The sequence below is a fragment of the Triturus cristatus genome, chromosome 7 (assembly GCF_964204655.1).
Source record: "Triturus cristatus chromosome 7, aTriCri1.1, whole genome shotgun sequence".
Classification (NCBI taxonomy): domain Eukaryota; kingdom Metazoa; phylum Chordata; class Amphibia; order Caudata; family Salamandridae; genus Triturus; species Triturus cristatus.
This window is the reverse complement of record NC_140590.1, coordinates 1073797748-1073817634: the sequence shown is the minus strand read 5'-3', so window position 1 is coordinate 1073817634 and position 19887 is coordinate 1073797748. Positions and strand designations below refer to the sequence as shown.

General features: G+C 43.0%; 1 protein-coding gene across 2 annotated transcripts in view; it reads right to left on the bottom strand.

Moving 5' to 3' along the window:
• PCYOX1L (prenylcysteine oxidase 1 like) overlaps nt 1–7100 on the bottom strand; it is a 130020-nt gene extending 122920 nt beyond the window's left edge. Inside the window, exon 1 of one of the 2 annotated variants that reach the window (XM_085618169.1) lies at nt 6807–7100. In XM_085618169.1, coding sequence (XP_085474295.1) covers nt 6807–6921 — 115 coding nt within the window. In that variant the 5' untranslated portion in view covers nt 6922–7100. Of the gene's footprint in view, nt 1–6794 lie in introns of both variants that reach the window. The other variant, XM_085618168.1, reaches the window with a different exon arrangement.
• Between the last annotated feature and the right edge of the window lie 12787 nt (nt 7101–19887).

Here is a 19887-nt window from a genome sequence, read left to right as displayed (position 1 = left end):
AACCAGCTAATCCCCAATTACAGGCCTGTACCTCTTTACCACAGCTTAACATCTAGTTGTCCTTTTGAAAAAATAAACATTAAGACTTTTTAATCCTATGTATAACCGCACGTGACATGTGGCGAGCAACACAAATTCCACACCCTTGACATACACCAAACCTAGTGCTTCAGAGCATTTCGCTGAACAAATTACTTCTAATGCACCCCGCACACCCAAATACTCAATGATTATAGATGCTACAATACTCCCTATTACCACAATCTCCACAGCTAGGCACTCAAAATACAATTAAAGACCAACCTGCCCAAGCAACCTCAGAAAGCTCACCTGCATTAACCAATTGATCCATCTCCTACACAACACATTATTGCTGCCCTCCTGAACTGTAAGTCTGTGGCCATGCAAATACTCCTTCTTTCAAGACAGTTATGCTATTGCGCTCACAGAAACTTGTTTCTTCTCACCTTCCATGTCAACATCCTCCACCATGACAGAACAGAACGAACTCAGAGTTGCTGTTATTCATCTGGAGTCCTTAAATGCAAACTGTTAACTCAATAAAATGCTTGTTCCAATGTATTGATGTGGAGGTAACTGACAGAAGACCTACACAACTGAGGACAAGCACCTTTTACCACCCACCTGGCATCAAAAATAGTTTAGTAGGGTTTCCTTGATTACAGCACTGATCATCAAATCACCGGCCTCTTGTGATCAGCGTTTACTTGTAGATTTCTGCCATCACTGGCAAAATGACAAACACCTACATATAATACCTCAAATCCTTCCCCAGTCATAAAAAAAAGCTGCCCTGGGCCTGATTTCCATAAAGTAAAGTCACATATAAATCTCTCACGCTCTCAAATTAAATTGGTCATATCAGTTCTTCCTTTTAACACATTGTCCTTAACACACCCTCCCCATGCTAAATAGGATACAAAATGGTAACGTATGGAGCCTGAAGCATACTGAAAACAAGCATTAACAAACCCAAGAGGACTGTCTTTAACATGCTAGCGTTTGCAAAGAAAGGGATGAATAAATGTGCACAAACTATTTATGTCACGACTCTGGGCAACCTGTTTTGTTCCATTTCTCCTATTTCTGTGCCCTGTATTTTATTCCCCAAGCTTGGGTGATGTTCTTTTTAATTCCTTAAGCTTGAGTTTGCTAGTGCAAGCTTGGGGAATAGAAAATAAGGCACAGACATTAGCGGAAGCGAACGAGGCACAATTACACCAAGCATGCCTTTGTATACAGGTCCTAGCACATTAAAGCCAGTCATACTCGCTTTGCCAATGCATGTTTGTAGTTCAACCTAATATTGAGCTAGAAGGGGGAGAGATGGGAAGAGACCACTCTCGAGTTTTATTTATAGCTCAGGTATTGGACATCCATGTGGTTTGTTTATACTTCAGGAGTACTGACATTTTGAGCAAACAACTATTTTGATTATTAGTGTAGTCTAATTCAGAAAACATGCACGTCCTCAGAATTTTGAGGCATCCTCAAAGGGCATAAAACAATATACAAATAATCAACATAATCTAGCGATTACTCAGTGGTCAAAGTGTATGAACAGTATACGGTTCCCTTTCGAAACATTGTATACATCAGTTCTGTAAATGATTGAAACATTAGCCTCTGCAGTTTAAACGTAATAGAACCAAATCATACAATATATTGTAACACAATTTATTGCTGCTCAACAAAACTATGCCCAATGCCCTCAGAGGCCACTGAGTGTTGTTTACCACCAATAGTAATACACAAAATGCTTAATAAATAAGAGAGTAGTCACATAACACACCTTGTCTCGAAAACATTCCATGTTTGGAACTGGGAATATACAATTAAACAAGTATAGACTATTTGGAAACGCAGTGAGCATATTATTAGGTAACATTGTCCCAATGCATAATTCACTGCATCATTCTTAGGGTTTACTACTTCGTGTTGCCTTGTGCACAGCTTTGAGAATTCGATTTTTTCTTGAAACATTTTTCCTATTCATTTTATTAAATTATGTATAGTAAATATGATTTGAAATATGTAGATATATTCGTTAGTTCTGCTTAACCAACTTACATATTACTTATGGTTATATTAGTCTGTGTTTAACATGTATGTACGTGACTGCATAAATAAATTGTTTATCATATCATAACTATCTACAATTGCTTCACTATTGAATTATAAGAAAAAAATAACTTTAAATACAGCAACACTTGAAAGTCTGAGTTTATTAAATACAAATCTACATACATTTTCTTCCTTAAACATATATACCTTTCATGGACTTATGTATGTTTATATGTATTACTTTGCTTCCAATTCAGCATCTCCAATGCAATACCCTATACCTCTCACAATATATCCTCTACCTCCACTCTGACTCATCTCAAACCTTATTCTACTACTCTTTCCAATGCACTACCCTATGTCTCACCCTATGCCTCTCTCAATATATCCACTACCTCAACACTCTCACACATCCCAAACCCCATTCTACAACTATGATCCCCAAAATAACCATTTCCAGACTCTTCCCTCCTCTACTCCTCCGTGCAACATCTCAAACCTCTTTTACTATTCAAATCTCCCAAACAAGCCTTTTTAAACTTGTTCCCCTTCCCTTTTACTCATCTCAAACCTCCTCCCCACTGCTAGGAGTCCCCCCCCCCAATTTTTTAAATCCTTCCCTCTTCTATCCCTACACTATCCTTTAGAATCCAAACAATAGACTAACATGTCCACCACTCAAACTAATTTCATATTTCTCTAAACTCATTCCCCAATAATCCTGTTTGGGTCTTGGAGTAGCATGTTACCTGACGAAAATTGCCTCGACACCTCATCAAGTGTAGCATGCGCTATATAAATGCAAATCCGTCCCTCTTCTATCCCTCCACTAACCTTTTTCAATACAAATAACAGACTAACATGTCCACCGCTCAAATTAATTTCATATTTCCCTCTACTAATTCACCACTAATCCTTTTTGGTTTCGGAATAGATTGCAACCCGCTGAAAAGTGCTTCAACACCTCATCACGGATAGCTAGCGCTTTGTAAATGCAAACCCTTCCCTCTTCATACTGATTCACCACTAATCCTTTTTTTGGGTTCTAGAGTAGCGTGTTACTCACCGAAAAAGCGATTTGACGAGGGGTAGTAAGTGCTATAAAAATGCAATTAGACTATAAATTCAAGATGAAGTCAAGTATAAAAGTTGCTTATTTCGCAAGTGATAATTCTCAATTTTGTTTACAAAATCATAAATTAAAACAACTAAAATTAGCTACAATAGATAACCTTACTACTATTATACCCTAGAACATGAGGGATGCACAAAGATATCTGCAGCACGTGCCTTAACCCAAACATATTTTAAAATACAGACTGTTTGGGACCAACTTTGTAAATCATAGCAGACTTGCTATCAAATGTGTCCTTGTTGCCAATTTCTGGAGGCAGAGATCTAAAAAAAAATATGTGAGTTGACTGTACAGACTAAGCACCTCATGGCTGGCCCTCACGACTCCCTCCCACTTCTTCTGCACCTCGACACCCAATTTATGGGATACTGGATTATTTCGTCCCATATTCAACACTGACTTTAGCCAATCTTTGTATGCTGGTGCACGTATAGTTTGGTTTCACGAAACAAATTACATCACCCAGAATGCACTAGGTTATTCTAGAAGTGGCGAACCAGGTATGGCTTGAGTCAGAGGCCTGGGTCAGCTCGATGTCCTCTTGGACCCTCGAGCCCAAAAAGAGCAGAGCTTTGCCTGTCATGCGCCAAGAATTAAAAAGAAAATATAAGCCTTTGGTGTAAAAAAGGAGAGAAAGACGTAGCCATCTAGTGGGTAAATTGCATAATGTGAAACCTGAAAACTTGGGAGCGATCCTGGCGTCCCCTCTTTACCAAATGTTGTGTTCCTATGCAAATATTATCCTTTTTAGGGCCTCCTTTTTAGGTCTCGCCTGAGATAGCGCTTTAGCGCTGCTCTCGCGAGAGCTTTTGTTAAAGGGGGATCTGGAAGTGCAAACGAGTGCTTTTCAGGCCTCCAAATACAGTGCATGTGCGCCGGGCGCGCGCACCATTTGGCAGCCTGAAAAGCACTCGTTTGCTCACTTTCACGGCCGCTTTGATGTCCTCAGTGAGCCGCGAGGCCACTGAGGACATCAAAGCGGCCGTGAAAGTGCACACCATTTGCCACCCCCTTCCTGCTTGTTTCCTGCCTCTTCATTGCTTGCCCGTCCACCAACCGCTCCTGCCTTAGTGACTTGCTACTGTTTTCGGACTGCCGATTCTGCTGTGAAACCACTCTGTTTTGCCCTCACTGTGTTGATGCTGCATGAGTTGTTTCTAACCCTGAATCAACATTAATTGCTGGGGTTATATGCAAATATATGGTCAGTACTTCGGGGCTAAATGTGTCTGCGGGTCGGCTCACCGTGATTAAAAAAAGAAATTCTTTAAAATGGAAATCATGCTGACTTATTTAAGCATTGGTACAAAAATGTGCTTAATGTTTATATTAAAAACATCTCGAACTGGTTCCTTCAGTAATTTCCTGAAGAAGCTCAATCACACAATTATTAACATACCATTCACGCACCATGAGCAGCACAGGACACTTCCCTCAGAACTCCTCTTTATGCAAATAATAAAGTTCCAATATGAGCTTTGCACTTAGTAAGGTTATTGTTGAAGACATGGGGCTTACACTCTGGTGAGGGTCAAGTAGATTTTCAAAACAAAACCTGGTCCAGGTTATTGTCATTGAAGCAGGAGTAGAGTTGCAGCACCCACTGACATAGAAGAAGGATCCTATTATCTAAGAGGATCTTGGGCAAGTATTTTCCAGTAGGTGCTAAAGTTAAATGCATCAATCTAGTATTATCTATGGCAAAAAGTGCTTAGTAAGTAGCAAAGGCTAAACTATAACCTTGATTGAGGATGAAAAGAAGAGAGTGCAAGAGAAAGATTGGAGGCAAGCAAAGGGTTCTCATGCATTTTCTAGATGTGCAGGCTTGACTAGTAGGGACTGGCAATATGGATTTAGGATTAGGGACCAACCATATATTCAAATACCTATGTCTCTGTGGGTGTTATTTTCTGATTATAATTATATGTGATATTAATATCAGTCTATTGCAGTTGAAATGAAAACACAAGGACACTTTTCTATCCTGTGCTCAACTAGTCTTCAATTCCATCTTGAAAAAGATGGTTGCTGCTGTTTCATAATAATCACCATGTACCTATAGTCTCTCATTTCACACAGCAAGCACTGTTTGTTTTGTAATGAAATGCTGTTTTCCAAGAACTCTGGAAAAAGCATTTGCTGCATTCAAGGCTCTTCCTGCTTGCACTCTGTAGACAGAACATCTATTAGTCTTTCCACTGTTTTTTGCAACATATTTTTTAAGTTACCTCTTATGATATTAGTTCAGAAGGGGCAAATCAATATTCATGTTGTGGACTAGTGTTAATATACTGGATTTATATGACATTTTATATTTCTGAATTGTGATTTGCTAATGAAAGAGTACATTTGTTCATTTGATGCAGACTGTGCAGTTCTTCATTGCTTTTATGGTGAAATTCATCATAAAAGACTCCTGAATTTGGGGGTTAGCTAGATCTTTTTGTTCTCTAGTAGCGATGCTACACTAATCTCCGTCATTTTGGTGCATATGATACTCCATGTAGAGGCACATCTAATAATCCTCTGCACATACATCTAGACTATCGTGCATTTTTTGGGGCTGTAGGGAGATTCAGAATAGGCACAACTTCTCTAGGCCATCTGTCCGTACGCTGCCTCATATTACCCACGCAGGAACATGATTTAGGAATGTTTCTATAGAAAGCATTGGCAAAGCAATAGGTTTTGTCAATGCAAAATCTATAAGCTTGTTAATGTTTTTTCTTGTTCTGTGCACAGCAGTTAAGCTTCTGAACAACATGTAAAAAATAAAAAAAGCATTTGCAAACCAATAGGTCTTGCATTACTGAAAGTTTGAGCGATTGGGGTAGCAAATAATAATGCAAGGCCAATAGCTCAAACTTTCAGTAATGCGAGACCTATTGCATTGCAAATGCTTGTTCTTTGTTATCATACATGAGAGTACCCTGCAATACGTGAGTTCAGAGTGTGGGCTGTAAAAAATAGTCTACAGGTTAAAGAAATATATCTTCTAACTATAAAACGACTATCATGATTTCACACAATGTTTGTTTCATTGTTTAGATGACAACTATTTTCTGTGCCCGCTCCCACGCCTGAATACTGCCTCAACCACCCCATATGATTAACAGCCTCGCCACCCCCCACCCCCGCCGCTCTCCTGCGAACCCCACGTGTAAGTCTGTCAGTGCTGACTTTAGGGCAGTGGGACTGGTGCGGCCGCACTGGGCGCTGACCTGTGGAGGGGGCGCCGACCTCAGGTTTGGGTGCTGGGTTTAGCAGAAATGTATGATTGGAGAGATGAGGGGCACTTATGCCCAGTCGTAGTGAGAGGATCCGAGAAGGCATTCATGTGGAGTGGGGGCTCAAAAAATGATTTTCGCACAGCGCTAAAGCCGGCCCTGAAGTCTGTAACTGTTCGCATCTTATCCGGATTCCCAATACATGTCCATCCTTTCCATGCCAAAACCCTAGCATCTTTCTCCACGCTTGGACATGGACTCCCCTTGACTTCAAGCGTGCCATCACCCCCACCACCCTTCGTGCCGGATTACTCGCCCCCACCTCCCATAACGTCTGAACATTGTACCCTCATTATTACCAATCCTCTGAGGCGGGACAGGTGTGTCCTGTGCCCAGCATCGAACCTGCAGAGCAGCCAGTGCAGTTACAATCAGCAGGTGGGTCCGGGGCGGGGTCTGGCCAGCGGACGCCATTGTGAAGCGGACAGATGATGTTGGGAGTTCTACGGCAGTGGACCGGCAGCTAGAGGTACATGAGGAACGTGGGAGCGCCGGGGTGGCACTAGGCTAGATGAACCGGGAACTGAGGCCCAGCAGTTGGCGAATCCCCGACCTCGAGTATCCGCATGACAGGCTCCGCCTCTCACACTGCCACCGGAGCTACGAGGAGAGGTATTAGGCCACACCTCGGGAATCAAGCCCGCCCTCTTGCGACAGGCACCGCATGGCATATTTACTGAAATAGCTGAATTACAACGGCGTTTGCTGCCTCCCGCAGGTCAGATGAGTGAAGCGCATGATGCTAAAGTTGGTTTCTCCTTCATCACTAGAAATTCGAGGATGTTAGCAATACATTTTTAATCTGCCTACTACTATAAAATCGGTGACAGTTTGAGGGAATGTACGGAATTTCTGTTTAGGAATAACAATTGTAAATTTACATCGTGGAACTCTGGGACAGAAGTTGCACAGTATGGAGGCTACAAAAATAAGAAGCATCGGCGAGCGTGAGAAAATGACATTTTCCCCAACTCTATGGAGAGGGAATTAGGACATTAAATACACCCATGCCCCCTCAGGTCCTCCAGTCTCTTATGCAAGCAGTGGAATTTTTTGTTGCCCAGTTCTTCTACTAAATTGAAGTGTGGCCAGTACATTTTTAAAGATTGAGCTATGTAGTGATACAAGAAATTACAAGGTAATCTAGTTTTTTAAAAGGAAAAAGCGAAACCAGCACGATTTGACATCATTAACCAATTCCAAGACGCAATTGGAATAATCTGTAATTCTTATTTTAACAGTTCTGCCGGAGTCCAGAATCCCATAAACCTACAACTCTGTCAAGTAGTAACCAAGTCTAATTGGTTAACAGGGTGTTAGCAATCTGCTCGTCAAACCAACCTGTTTCAGGCGAGACGCCGCAAACAAATGCCCCACATCTTGTTTAATGAAATAGGTGTGTAATGTATCACAAGAACATACACAACTCTGTCAACTGCTTTACAAGCTGAAAAAATGAAATAACTGCACCTCATTGCGAATCTATCCAAAAGGCTTACGCCGTTCTCGTCTCCTACAACCCCAACACCCCCGTCCTCTCTTTAGACTGCTTTTCATTACTCAAGCCCCCAAGGGCAACACCTTTTAACCCAAACATTATCTTAACTTGCTATAACAATTAACTGAGTGCAAACCCCTACACCCCTTTCTCTTCCTCAAGATCGTCCACCCGACCATTAACGAAATGAACCATGAAGGTGGACTAAACCTAAGGTCTTATGATGCACCCTTGGTAACACGTGCTCAATAGCAACAATGCAGGCACATCCCTTATTACACACCTGTTTCAGGAAATGTGAGCCTATAGCATCTAAAAACACTGGTATCCCCATACTCCATCTGATCAACTGGCTACAGCAACCACCTTCAAAATAACATACATTACCCTATTTGGAGTCTGGCCCTCACTATTAAACCGAATAGCCCGGGTGAGCTCCCAGTGTTTCCTTCCCTCCCAACTCACATTGTAACAACTTGCCTTAAAATTAAACTTAACAAACTCCAAATGTTCATTTGAGGTACTGGTGAAAACATAGAAATCTTAAGGGACAGCTCTAAAATACTTGAAGTGTATTTGCTTATTTGCTTAGTGACAACAATATCAGAAGTGCAAAGAGAGAAACGGGACAATCTGAAAAAAATTGAAATAAATAATCCAGGTGGCACAGATATATATTTGAAATTTCTATTTTTTTACATAGTTTACGGTTTCAAACCACTAGGAAGTACGGTAAGTATAAACCAATAAAAAGCAGAAGGCTCAAGTCTATTCAAGCTTATCGTTTTTTTTGTTGTTGTTTTTTACAGAGTTTTTATAGCGTGAACTTGACCCAAATCTGGTATCAAAGTGCTTTACAGTTACATTACATGAGGACACACATTCATTTTTGTTAGGCATGGGGAGATTAAGTGATTTGCCCAGAATCACAGGATGTTCAGCATCATTGCCGAGACTAGAACGCAGTTCCCCAGATTCGAGGTCGACTGTCCCAGCCGTTAGGCCAACTTCTAGATAGTGAGGGCAAAGCAATGTGCTGTGCAAGTACCAATGTTCGGGAGCTGTCTGGCTGCGGCCATTTTCCACTCTGGTGAGGGTCAAGTAGATTTTCAAAACAAAACCTGGTCCAGGTTATTGTCATTGAAGCAGGAGTAGAGTTGCAGCACCCACTGACATAGAAGAAGGATCCTATTATCTAAGAGGATCTTGGGCAAGTATTTTCCAGTAGGTGCTAAAGTTAAATGCATCAATCTAGTATTATCTATGGCAAAAAGTGCTTAGTAGGTAGCAAAGGCTATACTATAACCTTGATTGAGGATGAAAAGAAGAGAGTGCAAGAGAAAGATTGGAGGCAAGCAAAGGGTTCTCATGCATTTTCTAGATGTGCAGGCTTGACTAGTAGGGACTGGCAATATGGATTTAGGATTAGGGACCAACCACATATTCAAATACCTATGTCTCTGTGGGTGTTATTTTCTGATTATAATTATATGTGATATTAATATCAGTCTATTGCAGTTGAAGTGAAAACACAAGGACACTTTTCTATCCTGTGCTCAACTAGTCTTCAACTCCATCTTGAAAAAGATGGTTGCTGCTGTTTCATAATAATCACCATGTACCTATAGTCTCTCATTTCACACAGCAAGCACTGTTTGTTTTGTAATGAAATGCTGTTTTCCAAGAACTCTGGAAAAAGCATTTGCTGCATTCAAGGCTCTTCCTGCTTGCACTCTGTAGACAGAACATCTATTAGTCTTTCCACTGTTTTTTGCAACATATTTTTTCAGTTACCTCTTATGATATTAGTTCAGAAGGGGCAAATCAATATTCATGTTGTGGACTAGTGTTAATATACTGGATTTATATGACATTTTATATTTCTGAATTGTGATTTGCTAATGAAAGAGTACATTTGTTCATTTGATGCAGACTGTGCAGTTCTTCATTGCTTTTATGGTGAAATTCATCATAAAAGACTCCTGAATTTGGGGGTTAGCTAGATCTTTTTGTTCTCTAGTAGCGATGCTACACTAATCTCCGTCATTTTGGTGCATAATTGAACCTACGCTGTTTTTCTGGTTTATTCACTACTGCATTTATTTTTGTTGCTCAGAGCTTTTATGACGTTTTAATTTATATTTGTATATAATGATTTATTGAACTGAGCTATATTTGCCTTTTGTATTGGGCCTTAATATTTTTAATAAACATTCATGGTTTTCACTCAGTTCTTGCTCTCGAACTCCCTTTTTGGGTCAATCCTTTCTTATTGACTGTATTTTTGTAATGTTGTTTGAATCTTATCTATTCTTGAGGTCAATACTATTCCGGTGCCGCATTCTGGATGCCATCATATGTAGATGATCTAAGTGATAGCACCAGCACACCTTCACCACCACATCCATAATAGCTAGAGAGATAGCTCTGAAACTAAGGTGATCAGCTACATTTAACCTGGTTTCACAGCAAGACTTTTGCTGAAGAAGAAAAATCTCAGTGCCCCATTGCTGCTGGACGGGGTGATGTATGCCTAATAACTTCTTACTGGTTCTGTTCTCTACATCGTCAGTTAGCACAAGGGTGCCCTAGTAGGGTAATTCCACGGTCTACAAAATTATCTAATAATAATGTATGGGCTCCATAGTGGTACAGTGCTGTTAAGGGATGGTGCATGCTCCTTGACGTTTGGTTTCTTTATGATGCTGGGCACATTTGTCCAGATGGACTGCAAAATGTTCTTGTGGATTCTGCATGCTCACTTCCCCAGATGTCTTTCTTGCAGACTTTTAAAGTAATAATGTGATAATTGTGTTAATTTTCTGCTTTGTCGTGGGTCTGCTCCTATTCTCACTGTGAATTTCATGGCGTCCATGTTTTAAGCAGTTCATGGCAGCAATATTTCTCCAGAGCTGAATGCTTGCACCAGCCTCTTGAAGCTCTTATGGTAAGACAGCAGAAGAGCAATATAAAGTCCCTCTCTATGCTGGTGATGGGGAGTGTCCTCCTGGAGTCCAGATACAAGCCAAATTCTTGGCCTATTGAGTGCCAGTATGTATACCTTGCTTGGATTACTTTCTATCAGGCAGAGCCAACCAAGAACCAGTTTTCTTCGCATTCTTAAATCTTAGTCTATTAAAGAGACAGTGAATCTACAGTATTTGCCCCCATCTTTCTAGGCTTTTCCATTGGTAAGCAGAGGTTATACTAATTAGAACCACAGTGCTTCGGTTGCCTGGCAACATTTGCAGAACTGAAAAGGAGTAACAGACTCTGGAAAGGTGGAAACACCAGGTTATTCAACCACTAACATCAACCGCCCTGGCAGCAACTATCAACTTGGGTACTCCCCGTCACCAGTGTTCCACACCGGGAACTTACACAACAATCCACCCAACATTCTGTTCAGTCCCACACTCATCAAGAACACAGGAAAAATGGAAGTGACGGGTTCAAAGGTGGGTAGGGAAACTGGTTTGAGTGAGGGAGAAGTGGAATTTCTCCAGCCCACTAGACCAATTTAGTATAAGGGAGAGAGGACTGAACAAAGGTCTGGAAGTATGTCATACACATGAAAACAAGCCTGCAGGGAACCCACATTCTCTTCCACTGTGCCCCCAGCCATTCTGCACTTGGTCTCCTGGTCCCACACATGCAACACACGCAGCACTCTGCACTACAGAGCCACACATGAGGGAACAACTCAAAGTAGTGAAAACGCTGAGTAATTGGGGAACTATTTCACTATATGTCTAGAACACTTCCATCACTGAATAAGTGAGGCTTACCTGTTGCAAATGTTGAAACCAGTTTAATATTATATATAGAAATGTGTTTATTAGAACATTTTATTCAGGCCACATTTTTATGAAACGCCATTTTGGATAACATGAATGCTGTTCTAATGCTGTTCTGTCATTCACTCCTGCATTCACCCCTCCCAGTCTGTTCCTCTGTGCATTTTAGCACATTGAAGAGAAGCTAATATAATAGATTGTTACTGTTGTGCTTTGAATTGCATTTATAGTGTTCCTAATTGTTGCATTTTTCGAGGCCCTTCCACTGTAGTTGCAATGCTGGGCCTAGGCCCTAGTCGTATTCAATTGTATGAAGCATCATTTTTGAAATGTTTCATATTAGTTTGAACATCTCCGGATGGCAATATCATGGAAGATGCTCAATGCTTTCTTAAAACAGGATAGTGCTTATGTACTTAGACAGTGACGTGTGTTATTCTGATTTGCCAAGAACATTTTTACTTGTCATCATGACATGATGATTCTGCTCTTTCTCTAATTTGTTATGCAAGAATTGTGTATACGAACCCCTGATTCGGGGGTGAGCCAGACTTTTAGGCAAGACTTTCATTTTCTATTAGGGATACGGCCCAAATTCTTTATGATTTTGCAGCACATTTGAGATTTAGATTGATTTCTGATTTTTGACTACTCTCTCTGTAAAATTCTACATCTGAGCCTTCATGGCATTTATTTTATAACATTTGATTACTGTAATTTTTGTAATGAAACCTTTAAACTTGTCTCTGATCTAGAACTCAATTATTTGGTGGACTCAGTTACTTATGATTATTAATCTGCTATATTGGTGATTGGGGTGATGCCTTTTTGTGCGTGATCAACCCAGGGGAGAAGCGTCTGAGATACATTTTTGGGTGAGCTGAATTTTGGGGTGTCCTCAATATGGGGGTATGCTTCTACTCCCACAGTTAGGTTCATTAACAGAAAGAAGGGAAGGCCAGTCCAACGAGCAACAGCAGCGACAGAGAAGGCCCTGCCCACAAGTGCATTACAAAGAACCTTGGGCACCATTAATAATTTTTGCTTTGCAGATCTGAGTTGTGGTTGGTGGTAATCCTAGTGGGATGATATGAACGCATTTAATATATGCATCTTCTATGGCAGTGTGAACAAATGGAGAATAGGCTTAAAAACAGAAGAAATAAAAACAAGACATCACAACTGAAGAAATTTGTTCTGAGGACATTAGAAAGCTGTTGAATGTAATACCCAGATTCTTTACTGCAGGCATAGGGTCTATCTGTGCCGGCCAGAGACAGAGTTCTAAAAGGGCAAAACATTAATGGGACACCAAATTTCTATTTGGTTGCCATTTAGTTTAAGGTGGCTGAAGCTCATCCACTGATGGACCTTGATAAGAGAGTCCCGAATTTGATTCTCAGTGTGCTGTCTATCACCAGATATCTGAGCAACAATGTGGGTATCTTCTATATATAGGTACAAGCCCAAAGCCATAATATTGGATGAGATGGGCTTAAGGAGCCATGTAAATATTAAATTGTAATAGCAACAGGTCAGGCGCTTGGGAGACGCAGAATGAGTAGCATCTGGAGAATGAAGTTAAGAAAGGGAGAGAAATTTTGTGGGAGCAGTTAGATAAAAAGCCAGGGGACCAGGTAAGGGAAACTCTCTATTGCTGAAGATAGACAGCCTAGATAAAAGAATAGAGTGACTCACTGTGTCCAAAGCCGCAGGCAAATCAAGTAAAATAGAAGCGCTTGATAGTCCGCACTACAGCACAGTTCATCAAGAGCAGACAATACCATGAGTTCTGTGGCCTGAACATAACCCAAGTAAGCATGACAAAGAGGATGATTACTTTCCACAAACTCTGTAAAAACACAGCTTTCTGTACTAATTTAGAAAGGTAAGTGTAGGAAGCCGGCTCTGTATATACTATACCAAAATGAGGTATAGTGTGCACAGAGTCCAGTGGAACCCCAAAGGTAGGCAGAGGTAAAAGTTAGATAGAACCGTACTCTCTATTTGTGGTAGTGTGGTCGAGCAGTAAGGCAGTATCAGAGGACAGCGTTAGGTATTTGTTGTACACACCCAGTCAGCAAATGAATTCACACACTCAAAGACTGAACTTCAGGCCAATTGTTTTTGTATAAAAATATTCTTTTAGTTATTTTATTTTCTAGGACCAAGCAAGCCTGGCACAGGAGGCAATAAATACTTTACAGTAGTAATGCAGTTTGTTAACAGTTTGGATTGCAATAGTAAGTGTACTTCGATTTGACTTACAGTATTGTTTCAGAGAAATGCAATGATTTGTAAATACAGTACATAGACTTGAATGGGATTTTCAGTAAAATACCAAGTAAGTTACTTTTTGGATTACTTTTCTTACTCAGAGTAGTATACCTGGATACTACTCTGGGACATTTCCTGCAAGCAGGTAAGTAAAATCGTATTGTTAAACAGTGTTATTTTAAGGAATTTCTTTAGGTTTTCAAACTCCACACTTGGAAACTTTTCCAAGAAAAACAGTCAATGTTATCCCATGGAGGAAAATATGGTTATTGGTTTTGAGGTAAGTATTTGGTAGTGAAAGTTAAGGTTCTGGGGGTAGACTCAGGGGTCCCCCAGGGTCAGTGATGCACTCTTGTTACACCCTCAGCGGCAGTAGGGCGGCCGGGTGCAGAGTGTTGAGGCTCAATGTTATCCAATGAGGGATAGGGGGCATCCGGTTGGTAGCTAATGACGAGCAGGCCACTTGGCTGTGGGAGCAAAGCTCCTGCGCTTTAGCTCAGGGCAAATAGGGGAAACAAGCCAGCCCAAAAGGTGCACCCTCAGCGGCGCAAGGGGGGGCGAGTGCAGAGTGCTGTTTTGGCGTTGGGTGCCCTGTTGTTTTCAAAGGGGATTTTTGGTTTTGTTTTTTAGCTGCAGGCTCGGTCCAGGAAGACTTCCGGGAGGAACCAGGAGCTGGGCAGGTAAGTTGGAGGGCTAGGGGACGTAGGTGCACATCGAGTTCTTTTCTCCAGGGCGCAGGGCGGCTGGATGCAGGGGTGTCTTTTGATGTTGGATTTCACCTTACCGAGCCACTCGTGGTTGGTGGGGGCTCTGTGCAGAGGCTGCAGGCGATGTCAGGGAGTCCTGGAGGGGTCAACCCATGGTGGACTCAGACACTGGAGCGCTGGGGGACCTCGCTGGGAATGATGGGCCACTCTAACTCGGGCCCTAGGCGACGGGTGCAGTGGTAGCTCCAGGCGTCGGGTTTCTTTGTCCTCAGCAGGCTCAGAGTCTGTTTTTGGAGTTTCTTTTGAACAGGGCTGCTGTTCACAGGAGATCCGGTCTTTGTTGAAGGCAGTCAGTTCTCCCAGGGGTTCTGGGGGCCGCTGGCTTCAGGACAAGACAATTTTTGGCACAGGATCTCTGGAAACTGCAGACGGGCCGGTAGGGCTGGGGCCAAGTCAGTTGTTCTCTGCAGTCTCCTCTGCTGGGCATCTTCTTTCATCCTTTTTCTTCTTAGGTTGCAGGAATCTGCCTTCTTGGTTCAGGGCTGCCCCCTAAATGCTGTATTTTGGGGGCATTTTAGGGGTCTCGAGGTCAGTAGCCAATGGGCTACTGACCGTAGGGTGACTACACCCTGGGTGTGCTCACCCCACGTGGGGGAGTAAGCATAATCCCTAATCCTGATTGGGGAGTGCCTGCCCTCTGCAAGATGGCGAGCACTGAAGAGAGGGCCTCACCTCGCCTCCCCCACCTGAGGGGTGGAGTTGGCAGAGGTGGGCACACCTTCTGGGCTGGCTAGTTTTTCCCGCATGTCTTCCCGCCGAAAAGGAGGGGAGACAGGAAGGGGGCCTGCTCCTGATTGCAGGGGGTTGCATTACAAAGGCTGCCAGGCCTTTGAAGCTCCCCTGCCACAGATGGCTCTTCCTGGCCTGGGGGAGGTGTGAACACCTCCGCCAAGGAAAGGCTTTGTTTCTGGGCTCAGGGAGCAAAGACTCGCACCCTAGTGGTCCAGGAACATGTCTCGTGGTGGTAGGCTGGTTTGTACCAGTCAGGGACCCCACCAGAGGCTGGTCATTTTTCAGGGGGCATCTCTAAGATGCCCTCTGTGTGCATTTTTCATTAAATCTCCCACTGGCATCAGTGTGGGTTTAATGTGCTGTGAAGTTTGATACCAAACTTCTCAGTTTTCAGTGTAGCCATTATGGTGCTGTGGAGTTCGTAATGACAAGCTCCCAGCGCCATATACTCTTAATGGCAACACTGCACAGTGTCCAAGAATGGACTTAGACACTGTAGGTGTACAGGGCTCATGCACCGGTACCCTCACCACTGGTATAGTGCACCCAGCTAGAGGGATGGCTGATCTATGCCAGGGCAGTGGGTTTTAGGCATGGCACACAGGGTGTGCCATGTCGACTCTTCACTATGTTCTGCACCACAACACGCAGCCTGCAAAGGCAGTGTGTGAGTGTAAAGGTACAGGACCTCTAAGGGTGGCACAATAAGTGCTGCAGCCCTTAGAGGCCTTCACGGTCACAGTGCCCTGTGTACCTGGGGTACCATTTACCAGGGGCTGACCTGTGGCCAGAGAGTGCCAATTTGGTTTGGTACAGTTTTGGGGAAAGAACACAAGCCCTGGGAGCCTGAATGGCAGGGACCCAGGACACACCAAGTCAAAGTGCATCAGTAGTTCTGGCAAAAAGGGTGGGGGGGGGGTTACTGCAACAGAAACCCACTTTCCTACAGTAAGGTAATTGTGAAATTGATTAATAATATTTGCCAGGTTTTTTTAATGTAAAGAAGTTTTTTCAATAATGAGATCACATAACCTTGTTTCAATGGCTCAAGGACAATTCGAGACAACAGGGAGGCATTCACATTAGTTCTGAACCAAACCCATCCTGTAAAGAGAATGTCTTGTATAAGGCACTGCAAAGAGTCCACAGGAAATCACATGACATTACTAGCTGAGACGAGAGTAAAGAAATTGGAAGCGACTAAATATATAAAATGAACGAAAGCAGGATCAGTATGATAGAGTGAATCTTCAACTGGGTCTAAAGGGGAGCAACAAGCAGATCAAAGGGAAGCCGACTATCAAAAAATCTGCAATCAAGTTGCAGTGCTTCGACAAATGTTCTGGTAAAGGTTGTTGGGAGAATCACACTATTCATTAAAGTAAAAATGGCCGCTGAGATGTTCGGAGCATTACAAATCTTTTTTGGAGTATCTTTAGCTTAGCTGTCCTGGTTTCATGATTATAAATGCCGTTCGTTTCCTGCCACTTCTGTTTCGCTGTTGCATCATAATTCTGCTGCCAGTATCTTTCTGTCGCTCTCAGAGAGCACTGGAGGGTGATAAGCTCTGGCTTGAACCAGTTGCAAGGTACAGGAGACATTTTCCTTGGTCAGGACATAAGAGGAGCAAGGTCATCTGCAGCTAACATTACAGAATCATAATAGGGATTCAGTAGAGTCCAAGGCACCCTTAGTACAGGGACCATTTGCACGTGTATCAACAAGCGAATTGTGTTCACCCTCCTAAACTTAATCTCAGGGAGGACAGTTTTGTAAACTTTTAGGGGTCTACCTAAATCACACGAAAGATGCAGTCCAAAGTGATCGTATCATGGTAGCAGTATGGGATGATACGAATACCAGCTTTGGGAGCCGGAGCATACAATGACCACGGCATGACCACTGCTGTGACTAGGAGGACAAAGATTGATCTTAAAATCAAAAAACGGCAAGTAAATCCACAAACTTCTCAGTCAAGTAGAAGGAAGGTCAAAATGATATTCAAATCATCCAGTAAAAATGGTTGCGATTGAGCAGTGTTTGCTTGCGTTAGAACAAAGACCAAGTACTTAAAGGCTTCAGCACCTGCTTAAAACTGATATAATGGTCTAAAACCCCCTCTCAAACTAGAAACCTTAACAGTTAGACTAGTCTAATTGTGGCTTGCAAAAGAAATCAAAGTTAGTGCGTTTAAAGGCCAACGGGGCTGAATATTTCTGTGAATTGTAGTTTTCTATTTACAGTGATAAACAGTTCCAGCAAGTATGTGCTGGTGGCTAACAACTTAACAAGCCAGGACTGATGAAAAAAGTCAACACTTTGTAGCTCTGCTCAGGTCTAGAAATTGCAGAGGCTGCAAGCAATGTGACAAGTTAGTGCCTTCACAACCCCTGATATGAAAGCCCTAATAGAGCAGTGAAAAAAAATTCAAGATCTTTTGTGCAATACATAGTGCCTGCTTTTGGGGTGCACAGCGCCTTAAAAACAAGCACCACAGCAGGGGCTGCTCCTCCATTAGGGCGGAAGAGCATCGCCCCACTGCTTTGTCGCAGTGGGAGAAGCAGAAACATAAAATGGTATTTTAAATACCATTTTATGTTTCTGCTTCTCTCGCTGTGAGAAAAATGAAGGCAGGGTATGCCTGGTTGGGGGGGCAGGGTATGCCTGGTTGAGGAGGGGGATGGGGTAGGGTATGCCTGGTTGAAGATTTCTGGAAGGAGTGGCTTGCCCTCTGCTGTGGCCCGACCAAACCAGTCATGTGCACTCTACATTTTCTCTATGTAGGCTGCATGCAGCATACATAGAGAAAATGGCCTCCCCACAGGCGCTGTCCAGACCAATCATAGCGCTGTCATTGCAGCGTTGTGATTGGCTTAGAGGAAGGGCGGGAGGATGCATGCTTCCTGTTCCAGGAAACCGTGGGTGCGGTACCCGGCCAGAATGGAGGCGGCGCAGGACCCAGTAAGGTAAGTGTTTTTTAAAAAAATGTAACCTCCCCCGCGACCCCTCACCCGCGAGTCATGACTGCACCACGGTACTCTCCCAAGCACCTGAAGTATGGCTTTAGTCCCTCCTACTTTATCTACTCAAAGAGGTTTAGAAGAAAGAAGCATGGCGGAGCACACACAGAACATGCTGTAAGTGGTTATGGTGAACTGAGGAGCAGTTTCATACAGGACTGAGCTGTCAGGGCAGGGCTTTAAGTGGGCTGGGTCCTGCCGATGCTCAGCACCAACAGCTCTAAAAAGCAGATGCCGAGACGGGTCCCTATCAGATTCTGTTTTTGCCCTCACCATCAGGATGAAAAACAAATCTTACATCTGCAGCAGTGCCACCCTTCACAGCATTAGATGTAACTTAAAAGAGACTCGTTATAGTTCTTTCACAGTCTCATTTCAGAACGGAAGCATTTTCAATATTATATACAACAAAGCCATAGTTGTTGCGTATTTAGTTTATTCAACTTATAACCATTGACAAAACCAATAGTCCTGGCTTGCTGTAGGTGTAATGTTACTTGTTCTATTTTATGTCTGGATGCAATGACAGAAGCAGCAAAATACCAGTGGGGTGGCACACCATGCTAAGCACAGATTTTTAGCTTATGTGTTTTTAAGCCACACCCTTAATTATATCGACCTCGCCCCTTTGAGAGACCCCCCACCCCGTTTTTTCATCCTACCACAACAATCCCACATGTATCAGAAATTTCAAAAAGGCTCAAGCTACATGCAAGGCATTGCCTTCACCTACCCTTTAGGCTCAGCCAACAATCCCTTGGTTTAGAGATTATTTTGGGCTCAGGCTTTGTAGGTGTGTTTCAGGTAACAAAGGTTGAATGGGCTCAGATTTCAGACCGCAGACAGCTATCCAATGGTACTCTCACCTCACAGACTTGGCTTTCGAACAGTAAAGCCATCTCTTGCGTTACACATAAAAAATAATGATATGATTTTGACCAGCACCAGATGCTACCATCAGGCTCGGACTGGCCGTAGCGGGCACCGGGCAATTCCCCGGTGCGCCGCACGGGTGGGGGCCGGTTTTGGGCTCCTGGGGGCCGTTTTTGTTACAGGGACGTTTTTGCAGCATAGGTGCAAAATCGGCCCTGTATCAAAATCGGCCGAAAACCGGCCCTGGCAAAGAGCTCGGCGGCACCCCCCCCAAGCCTCGGGGGCCGGCCGAGCACTTTGCCAGGGCCAGGTTTTGGTTCCCAGTCCGGCCCTGGCTACCATTGCACTGTTTCTATGCTGTAATTAAAAAAGGGTTCCTGTTAAGGCTGGGGCGTTCATAAGGCGCGGTAAGGCAG